This window comes from Catharus ustulatus, chromosome 9 (genome assembly GCF_009819885.2).
Source record: "Catharus ustulatus isolate bCatUst1 chromosome 9, bCatUst1.pri.v2, whole genome shotgun sequence".
NCBI classification, from domain to species: domain Eukaryota; kingdom Metazoa; phylum Chordata; class Aves; order Passeriformes; family Turdidae; genus Catharus; species Catharus ustulatus.
The window spans coordinates 20,020,654-20,043,494 of NC_046229.1; the positions used below are offsets into that span (position 1 = coordinate 20,020,654).

The 22,841-nt window shown below is 37.3% G+C and overlaps 2 protein-coding genes across 3 annotated transcripts in view; both read left to right on the forward strand.

The window, feature by feature from the left end:
* Positions 1-16,455, forward strand: part of AGL (amylo-alpha-1, 6-glucosidase, 4-alpha-glucanotransferase) — a 36,713-nt gene extending 20,258 nt beyond the window's left edge. For both annotated transcript variants that reach the window (XM_033067270.1, XM_033067268.1), the window contains exons 22-34: positions 302-438; positions 2,002-2,135; positions 3,240-3,415; positions 5,772-5,874; positions 7,091-7,316; positions 7,702-7,813; positions 8,195-8,330; positions 9,516-9,628; positions 10,357-10,568; positions 11,094-11,191; positions 11,728-11,815; positions 11,907-12,040; positions 13,408-16,455. In XM_033067270.1, coding sequence (XP_032923161.1) covers positions 302-438; positions 2,002-2,135; positions 3,240-3,415; positions 5,772-5,874; positions 7,091-7,316; positions 7,702-7,813; positions 8,195-8,330; positions 9,516-9,628; positions 10,357-10,568; positions 11,094-11,191; positions 11,728-11,815; positions 11,907-12,040; positions 13,408-13,525 — 1,787 coding nt within the window. In that variant the 3' untranslated portion in view covers positions 13,526-16,455. The remainder of the gene's footprint in view (positions 1-301; positions 439-2,001; positions 2,136-3,239; positions 3,416-5,771; positions 5,875-7,090; positions 7,317-7,701; positions 7,814-8,194; positions 8,331-9,515; positions 9,629-10,356; positions 10,569-11,093; positions 11,192-11,727; positions 11,816-11,906; positions 12,041-13,407) is intronic.
* Positions 16,456-17,127: 672 nt separating this feature from the next.
* Positions 17,128-22,841, forward strand: part of LOC116999849 (hornerin-like) — a 73,720-nt gene continuing 68,006 nt past the window's right edge. The window contains exons 1-2 of the mRNA XM_033066861.1: positions 17,128-17,317; positions 18,260-18,407. Of these exons, the coding sequence (XP_032922752.1) occupies positions 18,402-18,407 (6 nt within the window). The 5' untranslated portion in view covers positions 17,128-17,317; positions 18,260-18,401. The remainder of the gene's footprint in view (positions 17,318-18,259; positions 18,408-22,841) is intronic.

Genomic DNA, 22,841 nt, shown 5'->3' on the forward strand with positions numbered 1-22,841 from the left:
ATATATTTCCAGTGAAAAGTTGCATTAATCTAACCTGAGGCATTACCAGCTTACAGAGGACTGTCTGTCATTTACCAAACATACGAATTCCATCGTGCTTATTATTTGCAATGATTTTCATAAGTTTCTAAGATTTATGCTGAGGAAACTAGAATTCAATTGTAGTTTTAACTTACTATGCAGGACAGAGAGAAAGAATCCAGTTAAAGCATCTGTTGCTATGTACCTTTTCCTCCTGAATTGTAATTGCTGTTTGTGAAATAATGTGTCTTTTAATACAGAGTTGGGTTTATATCTTCAGGGTTAATGTCGGTGATGGCAGACATTAGACCAAAGAATGATTTGGGCCATCCATTTTGTGATAATTTAAGATCTGGGGACTGGATGATTGATTATGTCAGTAATCGTCTGATTTCACGTGCTGGAGCCTGTGCAGAAGTGAGTAAAAAAATTTTTTTCGTAACTTTAGGGTTCTAAATGGATAGTTTTTAATTTTCAGTTACTGATATATTTTTTTTAATTCAGACTATCTATAACATCTAGGCAATTTCTTCTAGTAGATTAAACCACTAATGTGTTTTTCTTCCTCCCCTCAGTCCTATTTAAGAATAGACTGCAAAAGGGAAATGAAAAATATCTAGGTCATGAAGGTGTTGTTAGCTGTTGCATGAAGGCTTGCAGGGTTTCCTACCTGTTTACTTCTCCTCAAATAAAAATTTGAACTACAATACCTTTTTCTTCTAGGTTTTGGGGTGGGTTTTTTTGGGCTTTTTTGGGGTTTTTTTGGGTTGCTTTTTTGGGGGAGGGTTGGGGGTTTTTTTGTGTGTGTGTGTGTGTTTTTTAAGGAAGTACTTTCAAGAGAGTGCCTAAATACTACCGCATACATGAGTATGATACAGTTAAAGTCAGCCAAGCACTGGGAAGACAGGATTTACTGAGATTCAAGGTTCCTTTATAGCTGCATTGCAGTGCAGTCCTTTTCTTTGTCATAGTTTATTTTTCTAAATGGAAGCTGCTTTTTGATTAACAAGACCTGGTTTTTGTAACTTATCTAACAAATACAGTAATAAAGGCTTTAACATTCTTATTTCATTTTGTTCCTGAAGTTGAGTCTAGTAATACAAAGCAGAAGAATGGATAAAGCAGTCTAATGTACTGAAGTTAAAGCTAAATTTGACCTGAGAAACAAAGCTTTTCTAGAACACAAGTTAGTATGATACTTGCTACATTTACTGCTCTTCAAAGATCGTTACCTTTTTTTGGTGTGTTTTTGAGTTCTTCATTTGTAATGTCTCACGCTCTTTCAAAAACTTAAGTCATGTGAAACTACAGTTTTGCTGTTAGTATAGTTCTTATGTGATGTTTTGACAGGTGCATTCTTTATCTGCAAGGCTTAAATCTTTATGACAACTTACTAAAAAATCACTAATGTTATTTAGCAGGACTAGAAGGAAAGAAGAATACTTTCCAGATGTCAAACATTTTGCAATGATATAAGGACATGAAACTCTATAATCCTGAGTCCAGGAGACACATCTACAGTCATATTCTCTAGTGGCTCTACATAATTTAGCTCTGATAACATTTTAGGCTTGGTCTTCAGCTTCATCTCTTCAGTTCTGTCTTTTTACCGATGCAAAACTTCCTTCCCATGTTTGGATTATGGCGATGACTTTTGCTACTTAATTTTAATAACAACTTCATGATAGTCTATTTTTTGACTATAAATATAATCCAAAATATAGTCAGTCTTGACTATCAATATAGTCTCCTTGTATACTTCACATTTTGACCCATTTATTTTTGATAGTATAGATGCAATATACATTTTTCTCTATTAGTTTTCTTAGAGTTCATGTCTTTTAGCTGAAAGTTTGGAGCAGAAGGATACAGCATAATTGGGGTGTAATACACGTACAAAAACTGTAACAGTGTGGATCCTGAAAGCACTGGCTTTTGAACTCTGATGGATCAAGTTCTAATTCTGTCGTATTTTAATAGGTTGGTAAATGGTTGAAGGCCATGTTTGTCTACCTAAAGAGAATTCCGCGTTACCTCATCCCATGTTACTTTGATGCCATTTTAGTGGGAGCATACACTACACTTCTGGATGTGGGATGGCATCAGATGTCCAGGTATGCTTGGCCTTTTTATCAGAGCTATAAGGGCATCTGTATATATCAGAAGCTTTTATCCAGAGAATGTAATTGGAATATTTTCATACTCCTTTAATGTAAAATGTAAATTAGTAGAGAATTATCAACTCCATCTTCTAACAGTGGTAGTTTGGAAGACTGAGAGTTCAGACATCTATCCAGGGTTTCAATTTATAACTACTGTTGGCACTGTGCAATAGGAGGAAGAAACCCTAGGCCAGCATCTTTTGGCTAAAGGCTTTGGAAAATTTTTTTTTTTGCTATAATTTTAGTACAAATGCAATGATTCCTTAAAATTCAGGTAACTAAAAAAATGCAATCCGGTGTTTGATGCTGATGCTTTGTTTAACACTTCTCCATTATTACTCCCCATTATCTGAGCACTCTGTTTACTTTTTGAAATAACTGTTTTATCTCCAGAGTCTGCTTCTTTTTTCTTGCAAAAAGAAGGGAGATTGATTTCATGGAAACTCTATTCTATGAATATGCTGAACAAGTTGATGTTTTGTGAAAACAGGGACGTTAAAGTAGGAATTTGGTATGGCCGTGAAGTCATGGAACATAATATGTATTATGAAGAAATGCTTGGAGATCAACTAGTCAGGAATGAAAATCAGCTATTTCAAGCAATGCCTTAACAGATTTTTTGAGTTGCAGTTTTTGTATATATATATAAAAATAATATCTCTAAAAATACTGAACTAGTTTTGACAAACTTTTGTTCATAGTAAAATCTTTTTTATCATATTTTTGAAGTCTTAGGTCTGTGTATAGGCATTAACTAAACCAAAACAACTTTTTTAAAAAACTCTTTTCTAGAAGTACATTTTATAAACACATCCACTAGCATTAATCAAATAAGATTTGACTCTTGATGTTGGGCATCCATTTTAGGAAATTGAGTGATTTACAAATTAAATCTTAGATTAAAAATCAACTAATGCAAAATGCTAATATGAATTCATTGCTACTTTTTGTATTTCTTTTGTGTAATGCTTGCCATAGCCATCTGTAAATGAAAAAGAATTTTATAGACTATTGATGAATGCAAAGTTATTTAAATTTAATTATGTTGAATTACAGCTTTGTGCAGAATGGATCAACATTTGTTAAACACCTTTCCTTGGGTTCAGTCCAGTTATGTGGGATAGGAAAATACTCTTGTCTGCCAGATCTGTCTCCTTCCTTGCATGATGTTCCCTATAGGCTGAATGAGATTACAAATCAGAAAGAACAATGTTGTGTTTCCATGGCAGCTGGTAAGTGAGAACAACCTTTAAAAAAAGAAGTCTTCCAAAACAATTAAACTAGTTTTAGTAACTATATTAAAATGTTCTGCATCATGCTTGAGAGCCATGTGTCAGAAACTATGGATAAAATGTAGTCATTTCACTCGCTTTTGCCATGTGTTGAAGGCAAAGATTTGCTCATGATAAAAGTATGCGAGTTTTCTCTAGCAGTACTCATGGGGGTTGGGAGGGAGAGCTTTATTATATAATGCTTCATTTAGGGACTCTTTTTTGTTATATTTGTTGTTACCATATATAGAGATCTACAAAAGTGTTGTTTTTCCTTTCCAGAAGACTTGCTTGAGATGACTATACTTATCGTAAGGGGGTTTAGTTTATATTTTATAAATGGGAATTTTAAAAGTGAATTGTAATGGAGTAACAAGAGTGACTTTATGGTTTATAAGTTCTCAGAGACAACCATTAGCAGAAGAACTCCTCATATGAAAGTGTCTCCAAAAGGAAAGAGCATAAAAGCAGTCAGCAAGTAGTGTTTATACCTCCCAATGTTCTGCCAGCATTTGGCAATCTTCCTATGGGCATTTGCCTATGCCCAAAGTATTATCTTCTGTGGCTTAGAATTAATTTATTTTGGTTCTGAGTTGGCTCATTCCTTTTCTGAAGCCATGGAAACTTTTAAACATCTACAGATGTAGTGGCATCTTTTTCAGTTAAGTGCTTTTCTTCTTTTTGCCATCACTCTTGTGTAGCTTTATTGCTTTTAGTTTCTGGATTTTAATAACATTCCATTTGCCTGCTTTAGTGTTACCTAGAAGCACAGAGGCACAGCGTTCCCTTAAACTGGTCATAAAGATTAATTACACAGAAGGGTTTGATTTTAAATATTCCTTTCACATACTCTTCGGTAGTTGTGCTGGAGATTTTTAATTGTACACAGATTGTCTTCTCCAGTGCTGCTGCCACATACTACAAATTTGCAGAGATGTGGAGGCCATATTTGAGAATTAGTAAATACTAAAGTACAGTAATGTCATGAATACAAGCCGCACGGAGTATAAGCCGCACTTCCGGTGCATCGACAATGTTGATGTCTTTGTCAATAAAAAAACCACACCCAAATATTAGCCACACTTTCATTCGTAGCGAGGATCCGTGTGCAACTTTCACAAATTTGCCAATTAGTAACAGAATCGCGGCATAGCGGGCTTTACTGACTCAGGGTGGGGCCAGGCAGGCTCGGCCCGCTCATGGTTGCCGACGGGGCCAGGTGGCCCAGCTCAGCGCCACGGCTCGGCGGGGCTGCTCGGGGCCGGCTGGGCGGTGCTGCCACTGCCACCACCAGGCTCGCTCTCCCCCCCTCCCGTCCGCACTGCTGCCGCCACGTTTGCTCGCCCTGGCCGGCACTGCAGGCCCCCGCACCGCCGGGCTCCCCCACGCTGCTGGCCCCGGTTCTGCTGGGCTTCCCCGCGCTGCCGGGCTCCCCCGCACTGCTGGCTCGGGCTCTGCTGCCCGCCCCCTGCGCTGCTGGCCTGGGCTCTGCCAGGCTTTCCCACCTCTGCCGGGGCTGGCCGGGCTCCAGCTTGGCTTGGGGCTGCCGCGGGCTCTCACTTCCGTGTTGGCAGCTTTTAAAATATTGTTCATGTATTAGCCGCCCTCGAATATTAGCCGTACTTCCGGGTTTCCACCAAAATTTTGGTGAAAATGGTGCGGCTTGTATTCGTGAAATTACTGTAAGTGATAGACGTGAAATGTTCTTCTACCAAGCATGCACAAGAGACTGCTGGTTTGAAACTTTGCCATGGTGGAATTTCTGTTTAATAGATCATAAAAGGAAATAAATGGAAGAAAAGACAAGTATGGACCTTACTGTTGTGATTATGCCTTATCAGTTAGAATCATTCTTAAAACTACGTGTTGTAATATCTGCAGTAAAACGTAGTTCTATAAGCTGCTGGAAAAGAGAAGCAGGATGTCTTTTCAGTGTCTGAGAAGTCTCATCCTCTTTATGCTGCTGAGATGCCACAACTCTTATACATAAATTCTTGCCAACAAAGTGTTACATTCTTGTCATAGTTCTGATTTTTTTGTTAGTTTTCTTTGTTTCTTTCAATTAACTTTTGGTTAAGTTGCCAGGTGTTTAATAAAAATTAAAATGTCACTGTTACTGGTGTGTTTGAGTGATCTTGAAATTCCAGAAGAGATTGTTCTAGAAAAGGGTGTATTTAATTCTCTCGAGAACTCCATCTAGGAGATTGTTTATTTGAAATATCTTAAGCTAGGAAAAAGTTATAAGTGAGGAAATATTTTTTACTTCTGGTTATTTTATACATGTGTGAATTAGATGAATAATGACATTTCCTTTCAGGATTACCTCACTTTTCTTCTGGAATTTTTCGTTCGTGGGGAAGGGATACTTTTATTGCACTAAGAGGTCTGCTGTTGGTCACGGGGCGCTACCTAGAAGCAAGGTAAGACTGGCCTAGCCTTGGTTCTTGTTGGCTTTGTAGGCAGTTAGGAAAAAGCAATGCTCTCACAACCTGAGCTGATGCACAAGCTGTTAGAAACAGTTGATGTGCAGTATAAAACTTTAATGGCACTAGACATATTTGGGAGCTCCCTCCAAGTGGGATTAAAAATACTACTCAAATACTCTTTTACCTTCTTAGCACTGTTACAAAGCTAGTGTTCTGTAGAGATAAGGTAGTTTTAACTCCAGCAACACTACTGTTTGTCCTTGAACAAAGTGAATGTTTCACTAGTACTTGCATCATTGTTGCTAAGCAATAATTTTAGGATTATTTACGTGAAAATTTCAAGTAGTGAAAGAGAGCACTGTTTTAATCAGAAAGGTGTGAATGCGGGTCTGGCATGATTTTTTTGTAACTGCTAGTATTTTTGTACTAATACTAGAAATCAGCTAATTGTGCATTGTTGCAGTCTGGTAGTTATAAATATTTAACATGACAAGTCATCCATAAGTCAGATAAATTTGATATTTTGATTAATAGTAATTTGAATGGAGCTTGGCACATAATAGAAATATAAAAATTAGTTGGTGTAAATCAGCATGTATTTGTGCTGTTGTACAGTTGGCCAACTGTTAGCTTTCTCATGCAGAGAACTGCAGTCAACTATTGTTTTGCCTTTAAAAGCTAGTTGGAATCCGTGTTTTCTGTGAGGTATGCGTAACGGTTCTCCAATGAAACTTCTCATAACCTCAGTTGCTGTCACCTCTCTGTATTTTAATAGGAAATTCCCATCTACTCCTGCCCTCCGTCCCCAATCCACCCCACCCATCAGAATGGATACCAGGGTAATGATAAACAAGGTCAATAAAAACCTTCCCTATGACCTCAGTGGGATTTGGATTTAGGATCTATATCACTACCTAGTAAAAAGCAAATTATCTTTTCCATATGAATATGTGATGTATGTTTTGTACAAACTGATGTAAATGTATCCATATTGAGGAATTTGCTAGGGAATGGGTGGTTTTTTACTGTACAGAAGTTCATGCTAAACTGAGGAATTTGTAGCTTTTAACAGCAAACTTTTGGCATCTGTCTTTTAAAATCCCATTTTTCTTCCTGCTCTTAATGTAACTCTGTATGCTTTGTATTTGATGGTTGGTCCAATAATGACCTTGAAGACATTAGTCAAGACTGTGATATTCTTTTGTTCTAGAAACATCATTTTAGCATTTGGTGGGACTTTAAGACATGGTCTCATTCCCAACCTGCTCGGCGGGGGGACACATGCCAGATACAACTGTCGGGATGCTGTGTGGTGGTGGCTTCAGTGTATCCAGGACTACAGTAAAATTGTTCCCAATGGATTAGACATTCTCAGGTGTCCTGTTTCTAGGATGTACCCAAGAGATGATTCTTCTCCTCAGCCTGCAGGCGCTGTGGTAAAAATTCTTCTAATTTAACTATTTAACAAAACTATAATGTTTTCATGAAAGAATGTTTTGTAGCTACATGAACCTGTTGAAATTTGATTATAGTACAAGAATTCCATATTTTAGGCACTTGCATCACCTGATTAGATCAAGTGTAAGAAGGAAAAGAAATTCCATCAGCTTTTAAATCTTTTTTTTTGGCTTTTTTCTCGAGAAAATGTTTATATGAGAAGTTGTATACAATGTATTGCCATTGCCAAGGACGCTAATTGAAAATGTTTGATGGTTTGGGATTTTTTTTGGAATATCATATCAACTAGAGGTTTTAAGAAATGCTTTCTACTCTTTTTTCATCTTGCCTTTTGCATGACATACAAACATGTAATGAATCTAGGATCAGCCACTTTATGAAGTAATACAGGAAGCAATGCAACGACATATGGAAGGCATAAATTTCCGAGAAAGGAATGCTGGTCCTCAGATTGATCAAAACATGAGAGATGAAGGTAACATACACAGAACACTTGCTGTGCAAAACAGAAGTTGATGAGTATATTTTGTACTTCCTTTTCCTCTTATTTCCTTTCAGCTGAGGATATTTTTTAAAATAAAATTGTATTTATTATAACTAAAACTATATTACTTTATATACATAAAATATTTTTGAAGTGCCTAAATAATAGTTTATTGTTAGCAACTGGTCATATGTTATGGTGCAAGTTATCTTTAAAATTTCACTTGAAGTACAGTTGCCTTCAGAAACCTACCTCAGGTCTCTTGTCGGAAGGTTTTCTGATTTATTAGAATGGTTGGGTTGGCGGTGTGGGTAGTTGGAATTTAGTTTTGTCTAAAAAATAAACTTAACACCTGATATTCTTTCTTGCCAGGTTTCAACATAACTGCAGGCATTGACCATGAAACTGGCTTTGTCTTTGGAGGGAACCGCTTCAATTGTGGCACTTGGATGGATAAAATGGGAGAGAGCGACAAAGCTCGCAACAAAGGGATTCCAGCTACTCCGAGGTGTGAAAGCCAGGCTTAGGCGAGGGTTTTATATTCTTTCTTTAATTTAAATTCTTCTGCAGAACCACTATGAGTTCTATTCACACATCTGAGAGGTTCTCTCTGAAATGTTCTAAATGTTTCTACCTACTAAAATGTTAATAGAATTTTTTTTCTTTGTGTTGATTTGAAGTTAAAAGCTGTGTTCTTGGGCAGGTGAAGCCCATGGCTTCTGTCATAGTCTCAGCTCCATGCCAAGAGTTGACTTCTGAATTCAAGTAGCAAAATGTAATTTAGGAATATATTGCAACTTTAGGAATACTTGCTGTACTACAGTACTTTTTTATTCAGACTTCTCATGTGAGTTATATATTGATAATTACGTTGTTTGAGTGCCTCTTAGTCTGAATTTAAAAATATTTACAACATCTACGTTTTTAGAGTTGGGATTAAGCATTTTGAAACAGGCTCTTTATTATGTGCTAGCAAACTGTGGCAGGCATCCTTGCTTGAATTTGGTATAGTATCAGTTTTTAATCAATTGCCGTCCACAGATGAGAATTGAGGAAAATGTTACCTTGCTTGACAAGTTGAGCATTTTAATTGAAAGCCAAGATAGGTTGAACTACTCTCCAAAAGAGGCTGAGTTGGTGATATGAGAGAGAAAATTCCATCAATTGGACAGTGAAGCTGAGTATGATACAATATGAAATATTTGCATGTATTGCAGACTATTGCAGACTATTGTCTGAAAAAAGAAGCAAGTCCAAGAAGTGCATTTAATGCTTGTTGTAGTCTCTCACTTTTGACTTGAGTAATCTCTTATGGAAGAACTATTACCTAAGTTACGGAAGTGTGTGCACTTTGGAAACTTTGTATTGAACTCAGTTTTAGGATCAGAGGACCACATTTAGGGTTGATCCTTTTTTCATGTTCTTAATCACTGGTCTGAAACTATCTTCCGTTTGTACTAATTAGCTGGATATAATCCCACTTTAAATAGGGCTTTTGGACAGAAAAAGGTGTTTGCTATCCAGTTTGCAATCAAATTCATTCCCTGACTGAGAAATAGGGGAATAGCAGGAAAATAAGAAAAAAAAATTGTCTAAATAAGATACTTATTAATCTAAATGTTTCAGTTACTCATTGAACTTTAATAGCCTTCTTAAAGTAAATAATGAGCTTTTTTGATCATTACTGTTTTAGAGATGGCTCTGCTGTGGAAATGGTTGGCCTGTGCAAGTCGGCTGTTCGCTGGTTGATGGATTTATCTGGGAAAAACATATTTCCATTCCGTGGAGTCACTGTAAAAAGACATGGTAAAAGCAGGCACATCTCATATTGTATTACTGGAGTGCGAAAATAACTAAAACAATGAAATAGTGACCATGTAACTTCAGAAGGTTTAGGGATAAAAGGGCAAAAACTTGAGAAAGTATATTGTATGATCAAAATTATTTTCTTACTATAAAAATTTATTAGGAGTTTGTTGTGTTCTCAATATTTCAAATAGTTTATTCTGTGGATTGCCAAGGAATTTCAGAGCCTGAATACCATTTCTCAAAATGTATGTAAGTGATAAGGTTACTGTGTATTATGATGATTGTATCAAAGATTACAAGAATGCAGAGTAAAAAGATGCAGGACACTAGTCTTTATTTTCTCTTTCTGTTCCTCTCCCAATATTCTTAACACAAAAAGCCCCTTAAATATTCCCCTTACTGGGAATATTAACATAAATATCATTGGAATTCCCTTATGTTTTAGAGGGGATACTCTTCTACTCACAAAGTTACTTTAAGCATAGCCAGCCTAAGTAAATACATGTTCTCTGGAGGCTGATGTTGTTGTTAGTCTCACTAGAAATTTCAGTGAGCTGTTGCTCCTGTGATCTGTACAATTGGCCTAAATGTAGGGAATCACAAACTGAGAGAGGTGATTCTGGGTCTGCTCCTGTTATATTAAGTGTCAGGAATTCAAGAAGCAGACTTCTGCTGTTGTCTCTGTGGCTGATTGCAGAAAATTAAAACTGTGTAACATCTTGCAGGAAAGGAGGAGATGATCACATATAATGAGTGGGACAGGAAAATTCAGGGAAACTTCGAAAGGCTGTTTTTTGTCTCTGAGAATCCAGCAGATCCTAATGAAAAACACCCAGATCTTGTACACAAACGTGGAATTTATAAGGACAGCTATGGAGCTTCAAGTCCATGGTGTGATTACCAACTCAGGCCAAATTTTACAATAGCAATGGTTGTGGTAAGTGTGGGAGAGTGGGAGGAGGGCTTTGCACTGAAATGCTAGCTCAGTTACAAAGAAAACTTTAAGGTCCATCTGAGTGGCATTCTATCAGGAGAATAACTTTCTTGGAATAACTTTCTATAAGCGGCTTTTTTTCCATGCTTTTAATATTCATCTGTATTGGATGATGTCCTAAAAATATACCGAGACAGGACTTGCCAATTTGCCATGTTTACTGTATTCAGAATATTTTTTATGGCTAGGTGTGGGGAGGCTGCTTTTCCCATCAAACAGGCTAAAAGAATGGATTCTTTGTCTTCATTGAATTTGTAAAGAGCTTCAGTAATAGCATTTGGCAAGGGTATATAAAATAAAATCAAAATTGAAAAAAGCACTGGATACCTTCTGTTTTATTATTTTGACTTTTAGAAGTTGATTCAGTAATGCAAAACTCAGGCTTTTTATTGATTTCTGCATTTGTATACACAGCCTTATGTATGTATATGCACCTAGATATTCATTAAATCTTTATTATTTTATTAGGCCCCTGAGTTGTTTACACCTGAGAGAGCTTGGAAGGCTCTGCAGATAGCAGAGGAAAAGCTTCTTGGACCATTAGGCATGAAAACCTTAGACCCAGAGTAAGTACAGTAAATATCAGATCAAGTGGTAATTCCTAAAGAAGATAAATTATTTAATGTAGGGCAGGTGTGAAATCTTCATTTATACCAATGAAATAAGGCTGCAGGAAGTACTTCCAGAACAATTGTTTTGCCATTCTAGAAGTCCATGCAATTGATTTCTTTATATAGGCAATGGCTGGCTGGTTTTGGATGCCTCACAGTAAGCAAGTCAAATTTGGTATCATACCAAAGATGTTAAATTTGCATCTTGGGACATATGGTGTTTGATACAGTGTACAGCACTACAGTTTGAGTCAAAGGATAAAATTATGACTCTTAAGTCATTTCCATTAAGTCCTTGTCCATTTTCCTATCAAATTTAAACTTTATTTGGAATTCTACTGTCATGTAAAATATAGAACCTGTTGGAGATGTCCCTAACTTTACCATCTATAAATGTAAATGATGAGTGTTTTGGTTAATTTCTGTTTTCCTTTTCTGTGTATAATTTTTAATTAAGACTTTGTTGGCATAACACATTTTATTTCTTGCAGTGATATGGTGTACTGTGGAGTCTATGATAATGCTCTTGACAATGACAACTACAATATATCCAGAGGGTTTAATTATCACCAAGGACCTGTAAGAGCTACTTCCTTCAATTTTAGAAAAAGTGTAGTCATCCTTTCAAACCAACTGCTTTGATAATCATCTCTTTTCATTCTTTGTTTAGGAATGGGTGTGGCCAATTGGATATTTTCTTCGTGCCAAACTCTATTTCTCTAGGTTGATTGGTCCAGAGATATATGCAAAAACTGTAGTTATGATTAAGAATGTTCTTTCTCGCCACTATGTTCATCTTGAAAGGTAAGGCAACAATAAACACAGGTTCAAAATATTCAAAATACCAAGCTAGTGGTATCCACCATCCAATAACTGCATGTAAGAGTACAGATCCACTGTATAAACAGGATCTCATTTCTAGACAGGCAGTTGACTGCTGTATATGCAATTGCAGATCTCAAGTCAGGTTTCAAATACAGGTGAGATCTAGTGCCTTTTACAGATAGCAGAATTCCTAATACTTATCCATGTGAAGACTGGGTGAAATAAATCTAATGTAAAAATTAGCATCTTATTTCATACAAGAAATCAATTTCAGAAAAAAATGTCAGTGAGTTGTCTTTTTAAAAAATCAAAGTATTTACTAAATTTAAAACATAATAATGGAAGGGTAAGTTGTGACAGATTAAAATTGCAGCAGATAAAATGATGCAAAATATTGTTAGTTTTTTTGTGTTCTAAGTGAGGAAATTAAGGTTCTGAGGCTGTCATACTAATAGCCTTGATTTTCTAAGGCGACAGAGGAACTTGTATTTTGAGTTTTCCCTCAAACCAAACCCACACACTGTTTTTCCTCTTTTGCTATATATTTTAATTAATAGGGATTTGAGACAAACTAAAATAAACAAAAAACCTTGCCCTTGATATCTCTTCCATGTAATCTGCTCTGCAGCACCTGAAACACATATTTATTTGTACCCAAAAGAGTAATTCAGGACTCATGACAAAAGAGTTTGTCTGACCACACAAGGAAGAAAAAAGGATTTGTGAAGCAACATTTTGCCTTATGTAGTGTCTCGACCAAGTCTCTTGTTTGGTGGTACCAGAAATTATTTGCAGTTTGGTAGCACTCTTCCCTTTTTCTGTCTTAAAGTAGTGTACTTTTACTCTGATACTTTTTCTGTACAGAATAATTAATGTAGCAACAGGCTTTATTTGTATTTTTGTAAGTGTACTAGTTTGTGGGGGGATTTCATTCCTAAGGAGGAAAAGAAGGTTTATGTAATCAGGCTGTCTTCCAGCCCTTGTCACTTTTTGGCACCATAATCAATTTCAAGTGTAGTTTGAATACCATTGTTACCTAATCTTCCAAATGCAAAACTACCAGAATGATAAACAGGAGCAGCACACCAGTTGGGTAAGTTTACTTATTATTAGTAGCAGGGAGTTTGCTTTGAAGAAGAGACACTTCCAATACAATTAATAACTGCAGGTGAAAAAAATATTGGATCTCACTTACTAAAGGATATACTGTGCTTGTAGGAGAGCAGACCTTTAGTCAGGATTTTCAGTTTCCTACTGAGTTTATCTTACAAAAGGCTTTAAAATGAAATGTTTTTTTTATTTCAATCTATAATCTAACAATACTCACTTGTGTTTTCTTTTACCAGATCCTCCTGGAAAGGCCTTCCAGAACTAACCAATGAGAATGGGCAGTATTGTCCTTTTAGCTGTGAAACTCAAGCCTGGTCGATTGGTGTTATCCTTGAAGTCCTTTATGACTTGTAAAAGTTTATTTTGATTGATTTGATGAAACTTCTGTGGTCTTACTATTGGGCATAAATGAACACTTGGCTTACACTGCAAGGGAAATTAACTGTTCTGCACAATCACTTAAGCTGTGTCCTGACTTTCAGAGATGCTGAATGCCAGCAGCTTCTGTGCCCTATAACTGTGGGGCTTAAGTGTTTTGAAAATCAGGGCGTGACAATAAAATAAAACTGCAGTGCACACTTGATGCAGAAACTTCTAGTAAGGAGAAATTTTAAGAATATGCACAAACTTAATTTTTAGTAGCTTTGGTTTTTTAGCCTTTTCAAAACAAAATCTTAATGTAACAAAGTAAATTTGCTCCTTCCTGAGCTAAAAATAAGTAGCACAGCTCTTATGTTTTTTTTTCTTTGTCTCTTAAAGAGTAAATGGATGTTTTTGCAAATGCATGCTTAAGGGGAAGTAGACTAACCTCTAGCTTTCTGAGTTTGGTATGCTTTGTGCTCTAGCACCATGCATTATTGAAGGCATAATATGTTCTCTCTCCATTGAACTGTATAATGGGGATGTTTTTGTATGTGTTCAATTGAACACTCCACTAAGCAACCACAGAAATAAAGTGTATGAATACTGTAATAAATCAACTTCTGAAGTTATATATAAAATTTTGAAAACTTTACTTTGAGAGTTAACTCAAGCAATAATGAGCTAACATCCTATGTTAATCTGTCTTTGGATTTATTTAAATACCGTGAGCCATATAGCAAACCTGTTTTTTCATCTATATTTGGTTTTCACCATGGGTAATTCATAAGAAGTGTGTATACAATGCACAGCCTATATGTTAGGGAAGGCCAATGTGCTTGACTGCATATTAAATTAATTTATTAAAGAGGTAGGGTCACCTGAGCCCGTCTTTCTTGGGAAAATCCTAGCTCTGTTAATCAGGTGGAAACACTTAACACAATGGAAAAAGACATAGTAGCCTACTATCATAGAGGAGAATATGAGGCTTCTGGGCCTTCTGAAATTGCACCAGTAGCAATAAGCATGCTACCTCTGTGTGGTGTCCTTGGGGAACAAATCCAGTGAACATGATGCAAAATGTGTTTTTTCACAAACATTTGGATGCCTGCATGTCCTTATTAAGTTCAGGGTTCACAAACTGAGAGTAGTTGGTAATTCTCAACTCTTCATACAATTTTTCCATCTTAGTGCAATAAAGATGCAGAGAGTGAGGTTGACAACACTTCCCATGTCACAAGGCAGAAAAGCAAAAGCACTATTTCTTAATGTTTGACAACATATGCTGAAAATACAGGATGTAATGATAATGCACTAAAACACATAGATCAAGATTTTATCATGTCTGTATTTTAAAGTTTCTGTATTGTGTCTTAAGTACAGTGCACACATGCTGTCTTGTTCAGGGAGATGTATTTCAGGTAGATACTGTAAGGGCAAGTTAACAAGTTCAAGCGATGAATTGTAAGATGTGGCTGTACTCATATACTATTTGTTTGAAAGGTTAATAAGGATTTTAACTCCTTGCTGAAGTGTTCAGTCCTTAGAAGTTAGGAATAGGTAATGTCTATATTATACCTGAACTTTTGACCTGCAGTACATGGGTTGGGATTTTTTTATTTTCCCACACAATGCATAAGAAATGTCATTTGATCAAAAATGTTACTGAAATGTCAGCTACAGATTATTTTTTTAATGTGCAAGAGGCATAGAAAGTATTTTTCATACTGCACTGAACTTTCCAAAATTCTTGCTAATTATATTGAGGTTTATGTCCTACTGTTTCCTACTGAAATTACATATTTCTTGTTTATTATTTCAAGGTATGTTTTATGGCTCCTGTGGCTTAGAAAGCAGGAACAAAATGGCAAAACAAAATTTGTTCTTATTTCATGAAAACATTTTAAAATTGGAAGTGAAGCTTAAGAGCTATGACTGTTGAAGATTTCCACCAGGTGTCAAAATTATATTCATTGGCAATAACACTCTTTAAGTGTTGGAAAAAAAAACATGAGAAATTTTTCATCCAAACCTTCCTATGCTATGTACAGATTGCTTTCCAGTTTTGCAGCCTGCACTGCTGATAGAGACTGCATATTTGTCACTGCTAGGGTTTTTTTCTAATTTAATAGTAAAATTTTAAAGATAAACCACCACTGTGTACACAAAAATACATATGTTATGAAACTTCTAAACATGCCCATTTATAATGTTGCTTCTGCACTGATTAGTTGAGCATAGTTTTAGTGACAAATATATTAAATAGGGAAAAATATGTATTGGTTGACTTTGCTGTTAAGTAGCAACAAAAGTAAGATTTAAGGTTATTAACTTTATTGGGGGGTGGTGGTTTAATGGTTTTGGGGTTTTCCTTTTTTTTTTTTTTTTGTCAAAAAGCTACTCAACACTTTGTCAAGCCAGACAGTTGAAAAATGAAGAGGGAAGAAAACTCTAACATAAAATGAGCTGATATCCATTTAGATCCAGTCATTATCCCCTAAAATAGCTGACTTATATTGACTGATCCTAAGCTATACCATTATAGTTTATATTTTACACTCAAAAACTTCTAGTATTGCAAACTTATAATTGGTAAAATAGAAATAAACTAAACTCAGTAAGAACTGTGCATCCATTGTGTTCCAGTTGGTGCTTCTTGATCTATATTGTATTAAGAATTATTTTTCCTCCCAATTGAAATAATTTTAACTGTTACCAATGTTCACACAGTTAATAGCTCTTGATTTACTCAAAGATTATTAACTTGAGAATTCAAGTAAACTAATGTATCATTCTCACACTGCATGTTGTAATGTAAAATGGAAACATGAGCTTTACATGTCTGTCTATCACCAACAACTGATTTTAGAGAATGTCATTATTCATTTCTGAAATGCACAAAATAAAATTCTTTAATTCAGTTATCCTTCTCTTGTGGTTGTTTTTTTTTTTAAAAATCCAACTTTGCAGCCAGTGTTGCTTGTTCACATCTTGCAGTTTTACATAGAGGGGTGAGACTGTTAACTCCTCAGGTTAATGTTAAAATGTGCTAACAACCCTTATAACGAAAACAGCTTATTAGAAAAAAGCATGAACTTGAAATTCTTATCTTGGTGGCAATGTCAGCTGTCTTAGCTAAGTCTGAGTGGGTTTGGGTTAGCAGACCTTCTGCTGTGAATGTTTATATAATTTAAGATTTAGTATTGCAAATTTACCAAGACAATAGCCCCAATTAACTGATTTACAGATACCCAAGTGATACAGTGATTAACTTTTTAACTTAAATTCCTATCACCATGAAGAAGGCATTATCACTTCTCAGCTCTGCTTTGTAAAATCAAAGTCTCACAGCACGGGTGCTTGGTATACTGAATGTTTTGCAATATCCCCATTTTATCCCTGCTTTATAAAAATAGGATTTTTTTTTTCTAATTCTCTATTCAAGCATTTTCTTTAAGATGTAGTTTATTATTCTGTTGTATATACTTTTAATAAACATTCTGTTGAAATATGGTTAAGGAAATGTAGAAGTGACAAGTCGCTGAGTTGTTCGGGCAGTTGGTACGGTCGGAGCTGCCGCCTCAGCCCTCATGGCACCTCACGCAGGAATAGATGGATGAAATGTTACTGGTGCCTGGCAGGTTTCGCTGGAGCTTGTGTGTGCCTGCAGGGGAAGCGCCTGCCGTCAGGACACTGCAGCTCTGCCCGCGTTGCTGTGTGAGGTGCGGCGGGAGCCCTCGCCGCCAGAGAGAGAAAGAGAATGCTCCCCTCTTCCGTGAGGCTGGGGTAAGGGACCGCGGCCACACGGCCTCAGTCCGACCGCAGCTGCCGGGGCGGGGCCTGGAGCCCCGGGGCCCCTCAGGGCGGGGCGGAGCCTGGGGCTGCCGGGGTCCCTCAGGGCGGGGCGGAGCGCCTCAGGTGGGGTCTGTGCACACCGCCGGCTGCGGACTGCTCCGCGCACTCTCTTCGGGAAAACGGGAAAGCTGCCCAAATTGGCAGCTTGTATTCCTTATTGAATGTGCCTGGAAACAGTAACGAGGAAAGTGTACTTGCCTGTGAGCATTAAAACAACACCTGTTGTTTCAGTGGAGAGGTACAAGGGAGAGGTCAGCTCTATTCATTTTCTGCAAGGTTTGTGGTTGGTGTTTCTCAGAAATTACTGACGAAATTAAAACAGAGGTTTCCCAGTTCTGAATTTTGCATCAAAGTGCAGGTGACCAAGTGGACCGATGGCTGTTTTTAATGGGAAGTATTGATCTCAGAGCACGGGCGGCTGAACAAGGCACAAAGTTGGTTGTCAATGGTTTTAGCAATAGCTGTTTTTTACAGGCCCAGATTCTGAAGTAGAATTAGCATACAGTGGTAAAAATGTGAACCTGAGAATAAATAGAAAACAGACTGTGGCTAGTCAGGTGGCGTTCTGAGCCATCTGTTCCAGGCTCTCGTGTTTCTCTAAGCACCTGCCCAGCCCCGTTTGTCTCATTGTGTACTACCTCCTTGAATCTGCTTTTTTCAGAAATCTTAATCTCTGCCCTGTGTCTGTTCTGTTTGTAACCTTTCAGCACAGGTGGCTGTTCACCCTGTGTAATAATCTCAGTGTATTACACAAAGTTCAGTACCACTGACTATATTTGACAAATAGTAAACTTGTTCACCTAAATTCACATAAGTTTATGCAATCTGTGAGATCCATGAGCACTTCCCTTCCCTACCCTTTGTGTGCCACAGCAATATCTCAGTACAACTTCAGAGACACTGTTCTTCATATTGTGCCTTTCTGCAATGACAATGAAAGCTGGCCATGAAAGAAGAGAATTATGCTGCAGCCTGACAAGGGTCTTAAATTGGATGGTGTGGACTCCAGGTACTAATGGAGGTAAGTTTCTTGTGGACTTCTGTATTTCTGAGTTCAGACTGGCAAATAAACTGGAGCTGAATTTTGTGTGATGGTGAGAAACATAAGATGATGTCTCCTAATCAACTTTAAAGGAAGATGATTTACAGATTTGTAAGTACAATTATTTTTAAAGCATGGTGTTCTAGAGTAGGATTAAATTACAATAGTGGAAGCCTTTTTTAAGGTGATTTTTAGAGTCACAACCACATAATTTGAAAAAGCTGAAAGATTAATTCTTGTAAGTGACATCTCAAGGAAAAGGTTTCTACAAAACGAACAGTCTGTTCTTTTGTGTGATAAATGCAGGGGCTGTTTTTAAAATCTCTTTGTAATTGGTCTTATGGCCATTGTCTATAAGGGTCCTAGATACAGCCTAGACCTGGAGAGGGGTACCTGTTTTAATAGTGTGTAATAAGAAATCAGTTCCAAATGCAGGAGTAAGGCTCACAGCTGCTTGTGCAATGCCCTGAAGAGCAGCCACATAATGAGGTAATGGTGTCTTAGCAAGAGCAGTCGTTGGAGGGCAATAGTAGGTTAAGTGTTGCCAAGATGTGTTGTGATGTTATACCTAAGGAGAACTTGGGGTAGGATTTTGTAGTTAGTGTATAAATTTTGTGGATGTGAACGACTGAATAAAGTGTCAGGGATGACATGTTAGAAGGGATCTTACTTGACTACCTGGTAATCCAGCACGGTGGGCTGGAGGTGAACACCACAGTAGAAAGCTGGGGGTGATGGATGGAGCAAGAATAATGCAGCTCCTTATTACAGATAAAAAATAACATTTCCAAGCTGGCAGCAGAGGGAGGCGCCAGTTGGTCCCTGTGACCGTGCTGTCTCCTGCCCAGGCTGGGCCAGGCCATTCAGCTCCCCCTGCTCCCTTCAGGGCTCTGCATTTCTGCACAGCTACACTCGCTGGGCTGGCTCTTATGAGCTCAAGTCTCCATTCCCGCACGTCAAAATCATAATAAGTTTTTACATTTTTAGAAAATGTTTCAGTAATATATCCTCTTGTAGGAGTAGTGGGAAAGGAATATATCTTTGGTGGCTTAGTGAGAGTTTGATTTTTTAAAGGATAACTGGAACTAATGAGTATTCCAGCATTAAAACATCCAGTTGTCTATTTCTCTGTTTTTCAAAGTTATTTTTTTCAAAGTTAAAAAATCAATTTATCTCCTAAAGAATGGGAAATGCTAGGATATGAAACCACGTGTATGTTAGGCATTTATTTATTATTTGCGTCATAGTTCATCTGATGCTTCTGTAATTGCTCACAGATTTTTTTCTATTTCCTTAAATGCTTTGTTTATGGACAGAAAATTTAATGTGAAAACTGAAAACAATTCTGCCTGGGCAATCTTTCACTATAACTGTGGTTATTTTAATTTAAATATGTTGTTACATGGATATTTTTTATTTGCATTCATTGTGTGTTTAACGGGCTGTTTTTTCTAGCAGTTATTCCACTTGTTGGAAGCTGGATGGGAGCACCCACATTTTCAAGGTAATTTTGTAATTTGCAAAGCCTATAATCAGACCTACAGGGACAGCTGTTCAAGAGCTGGTTTTGTTTTCTTGTAATGCCTGGCTGGCTAGGACTGCTGGAGGTCTCCCTGCAGGCCTCTGGAGGGCCAGATTGATGTGTTTGGAACAGCTAGGTGACTGCACAGCTTTTTCAAGGCCTCCAGGCACCATTTAGTTAAATTTAAGAACCAGATCCTCCTATCACTTAGATCAGAGTAAATATACAGTAATTTAATTTCCACATCTTGAATAATTGCACGTTTATTTTTGCATAATTTTCTCTTTAGTCAGTTTATACACCTTTGCAAACTGTGGTTAAAAGCATAAATCAGATGTAGCAAGGTGAAACAGTTGTTTGTTCCAGGCTAGGGAGTCTGTACTGTGCTGGGGTTCATTGTCACAATAGTTTCCTTAAAGCACTCATACAGGGGTTTTTTTGCCTTCCTTGACAGTACCTTTGCTGGAGTCTAACAGAACATACTCTAAATTCTGCTGTAGTCTCAAAAATCTGGTAGAATTTTGTACTTTGGATTTATCAAATTGGTGGAAACATTCTCTTCAGGAATATTAAAAGCAAATACAACCTTGTTGAGGATTAGGGGCGGGGGGAGGTGTTAGTAGTAATAGAGAGGTGTTTCTCTGGTCATTTCCGTCATGTTTTCAAAGATGACCTTACAATAATTCCTTAAAAGTGTTAGGATTTGGAAATTTGTACCTGTGTTATTAGAAAGTCTTGTTTTGTCTCTGCTGGAACATTGAGCAGAGAAGTCCAGAAGTTATAATATTTAAAAAGTGAATATTTATTAGTTTAGTAGCTGAGGTAAGAAGCCTTCAGTTAGGCAATTAAGTATTTCTTCCAAATTTCAATAGATACTTTTTATTGGTCATGAAGTATTTCTTCTGAACTGAATATTGATGTTAAATGTCATCTTGCTTCCTATCCTGCCTGATTTCATCTAACATAAAAGGCTCCATTTAATTGTGAGGAGTGGGTGTTTCTGTGTCTACTGCCATTCAAATTATAAAGCATTTCAGTATTTGTTTAGAGAGAGAGCGGGAGTATGGCTCTTTCTTGGAGGGGTTTGAATTTTAACTTAGTGTTTGACTGTCTGAGGAGCAACCCTACTGCTTGGTGGTCAGTGAATCCTTCAGGAAGGTCAGAGGTTGAGGATTGGTTATGACAGAAAGGGAGCAGTGAACTTAGAAGTTCACTTCTGAGTGAATACCCAAGAGAGACAAGAAGAATGTTTCAAAGGGAGGAAGCACCAAGGAGAGGAAGTTCTGATGTCTGGTGTGGCTGCATGCCACAGCATGCACAGCAGAAATGATGGAGAGAGGGGAGCTGCAGTTTGCAGGCTCAGTCTGGGCCTCCTGGCTGGTCTGTAGGATCCTGTGTTTCAGTGGAGCAGACAGCACAACCACAGGGCTCTACTGCTGTTACACCAAAGTGCAACACCGCCCTGACCAAGAGTTCTGGACCACTGAAGGGAAGAGCAGCTTGAGGAACTAGTTGTAACCACAGATGAATTTCCAAACTTATTTCAATTATCACCTGGTTTTCACTTCTGAAAACTAGAAACTTCTTAAATACTGAAATCTCATAGGGAGAACTCTTGTAGAGGCTGAAAAAACATTTCCACTTGACTGAAGTGAAAATTGGCATTATTTTGTCAGCCCTATTTCCACCTCTTCAGCCAGTTCACTATGGTGTCTTAAAGTGGTCTCAATTTTTCCATCTTTCACCCTTCTTCAGCATAGCTAGAACACTACTGTGAATTTCACCCAGAAGTCATCAAAATCTGTGGAAATGTAAGTACTACATCAGACTCAAAGGTTTTATGTGCTTGAATGTAACATTTTAAAGTCTTTTGATGTCATATACAAAAGGTCACACAGAATAATAATGGCTGTAATAGTATCTTTTGTCTTATAAATTTAATTCTCAGCGTACTCTATTTAATTTGCTATAATTATATACTCAACGTACTGCTAGTAAATATACTCTTTTAACATGTATCTGCTTGATGTATATGTTTTTTAAAACATGGGGGAGGCAGTAGAAATCAAGGATACTACATCTTTAGCATCTTTCCCTATTAATTCTTTGTTAAATATCATGGTACATTAAATTTCTTTTCAGGAAATTGACATGAGGAGGCTTTGAAATACTATGTATTTGTGGCAGCAATTAGTACACACCATTCACAACTTGTATGATCCCAGTGCTAAAGGATTGCTCTGAATTAACTGAAAGGGCATTGGCATAGTATGTAGTGCCCTTATCTTACTTTCTTGGAAAATTGTGATTGCCGTGCTCTGAGAACTTTTGGTAGCTTCAGAACACCTGGAAAGTGGATGGCAGGTAGTACTAGCTGGTGTACACACTTCTTTTTGGAAAGTTTCGATCTTTGTTTCTTGCTTAGTCCTTTTCACTGCCCCTCAGAGTTAAGCTGTAAATATATTCTGCTGAAAATAAGAATGCTGCTCACACAGCATTCCTAATTGGCTGAATCTGTCATATAAACTAAGAATCATTAATTTTGCTGACACTGTTGCATGTGATTTCTAAATGCTGCCTCCATTGCTGGGGACACTATCAAAAGAAAAAACCCTCCTGTCGTTAGCACATGGTTGAGTGACTGGTAGTGGGTCATAATTTCAGACAGCAGCAAGTTCAGCAGAACACAGACATTTAAACACAGGAAGTCTGGAGTTAGTTTCACATCTGTATGGTGTTAATTCTGCCTGCTTAGGTCATTCCCACAGTGCCCTAGTAACACAGTGACAAAAATCAGTTTTGTCTGAGCGCTGCCCTCGTCACCAACTGCTTCTGCCTGCCCCATCTTCAGGATCCACCAGTATGTGTTTGATCTGTGATCCCACGTGTGC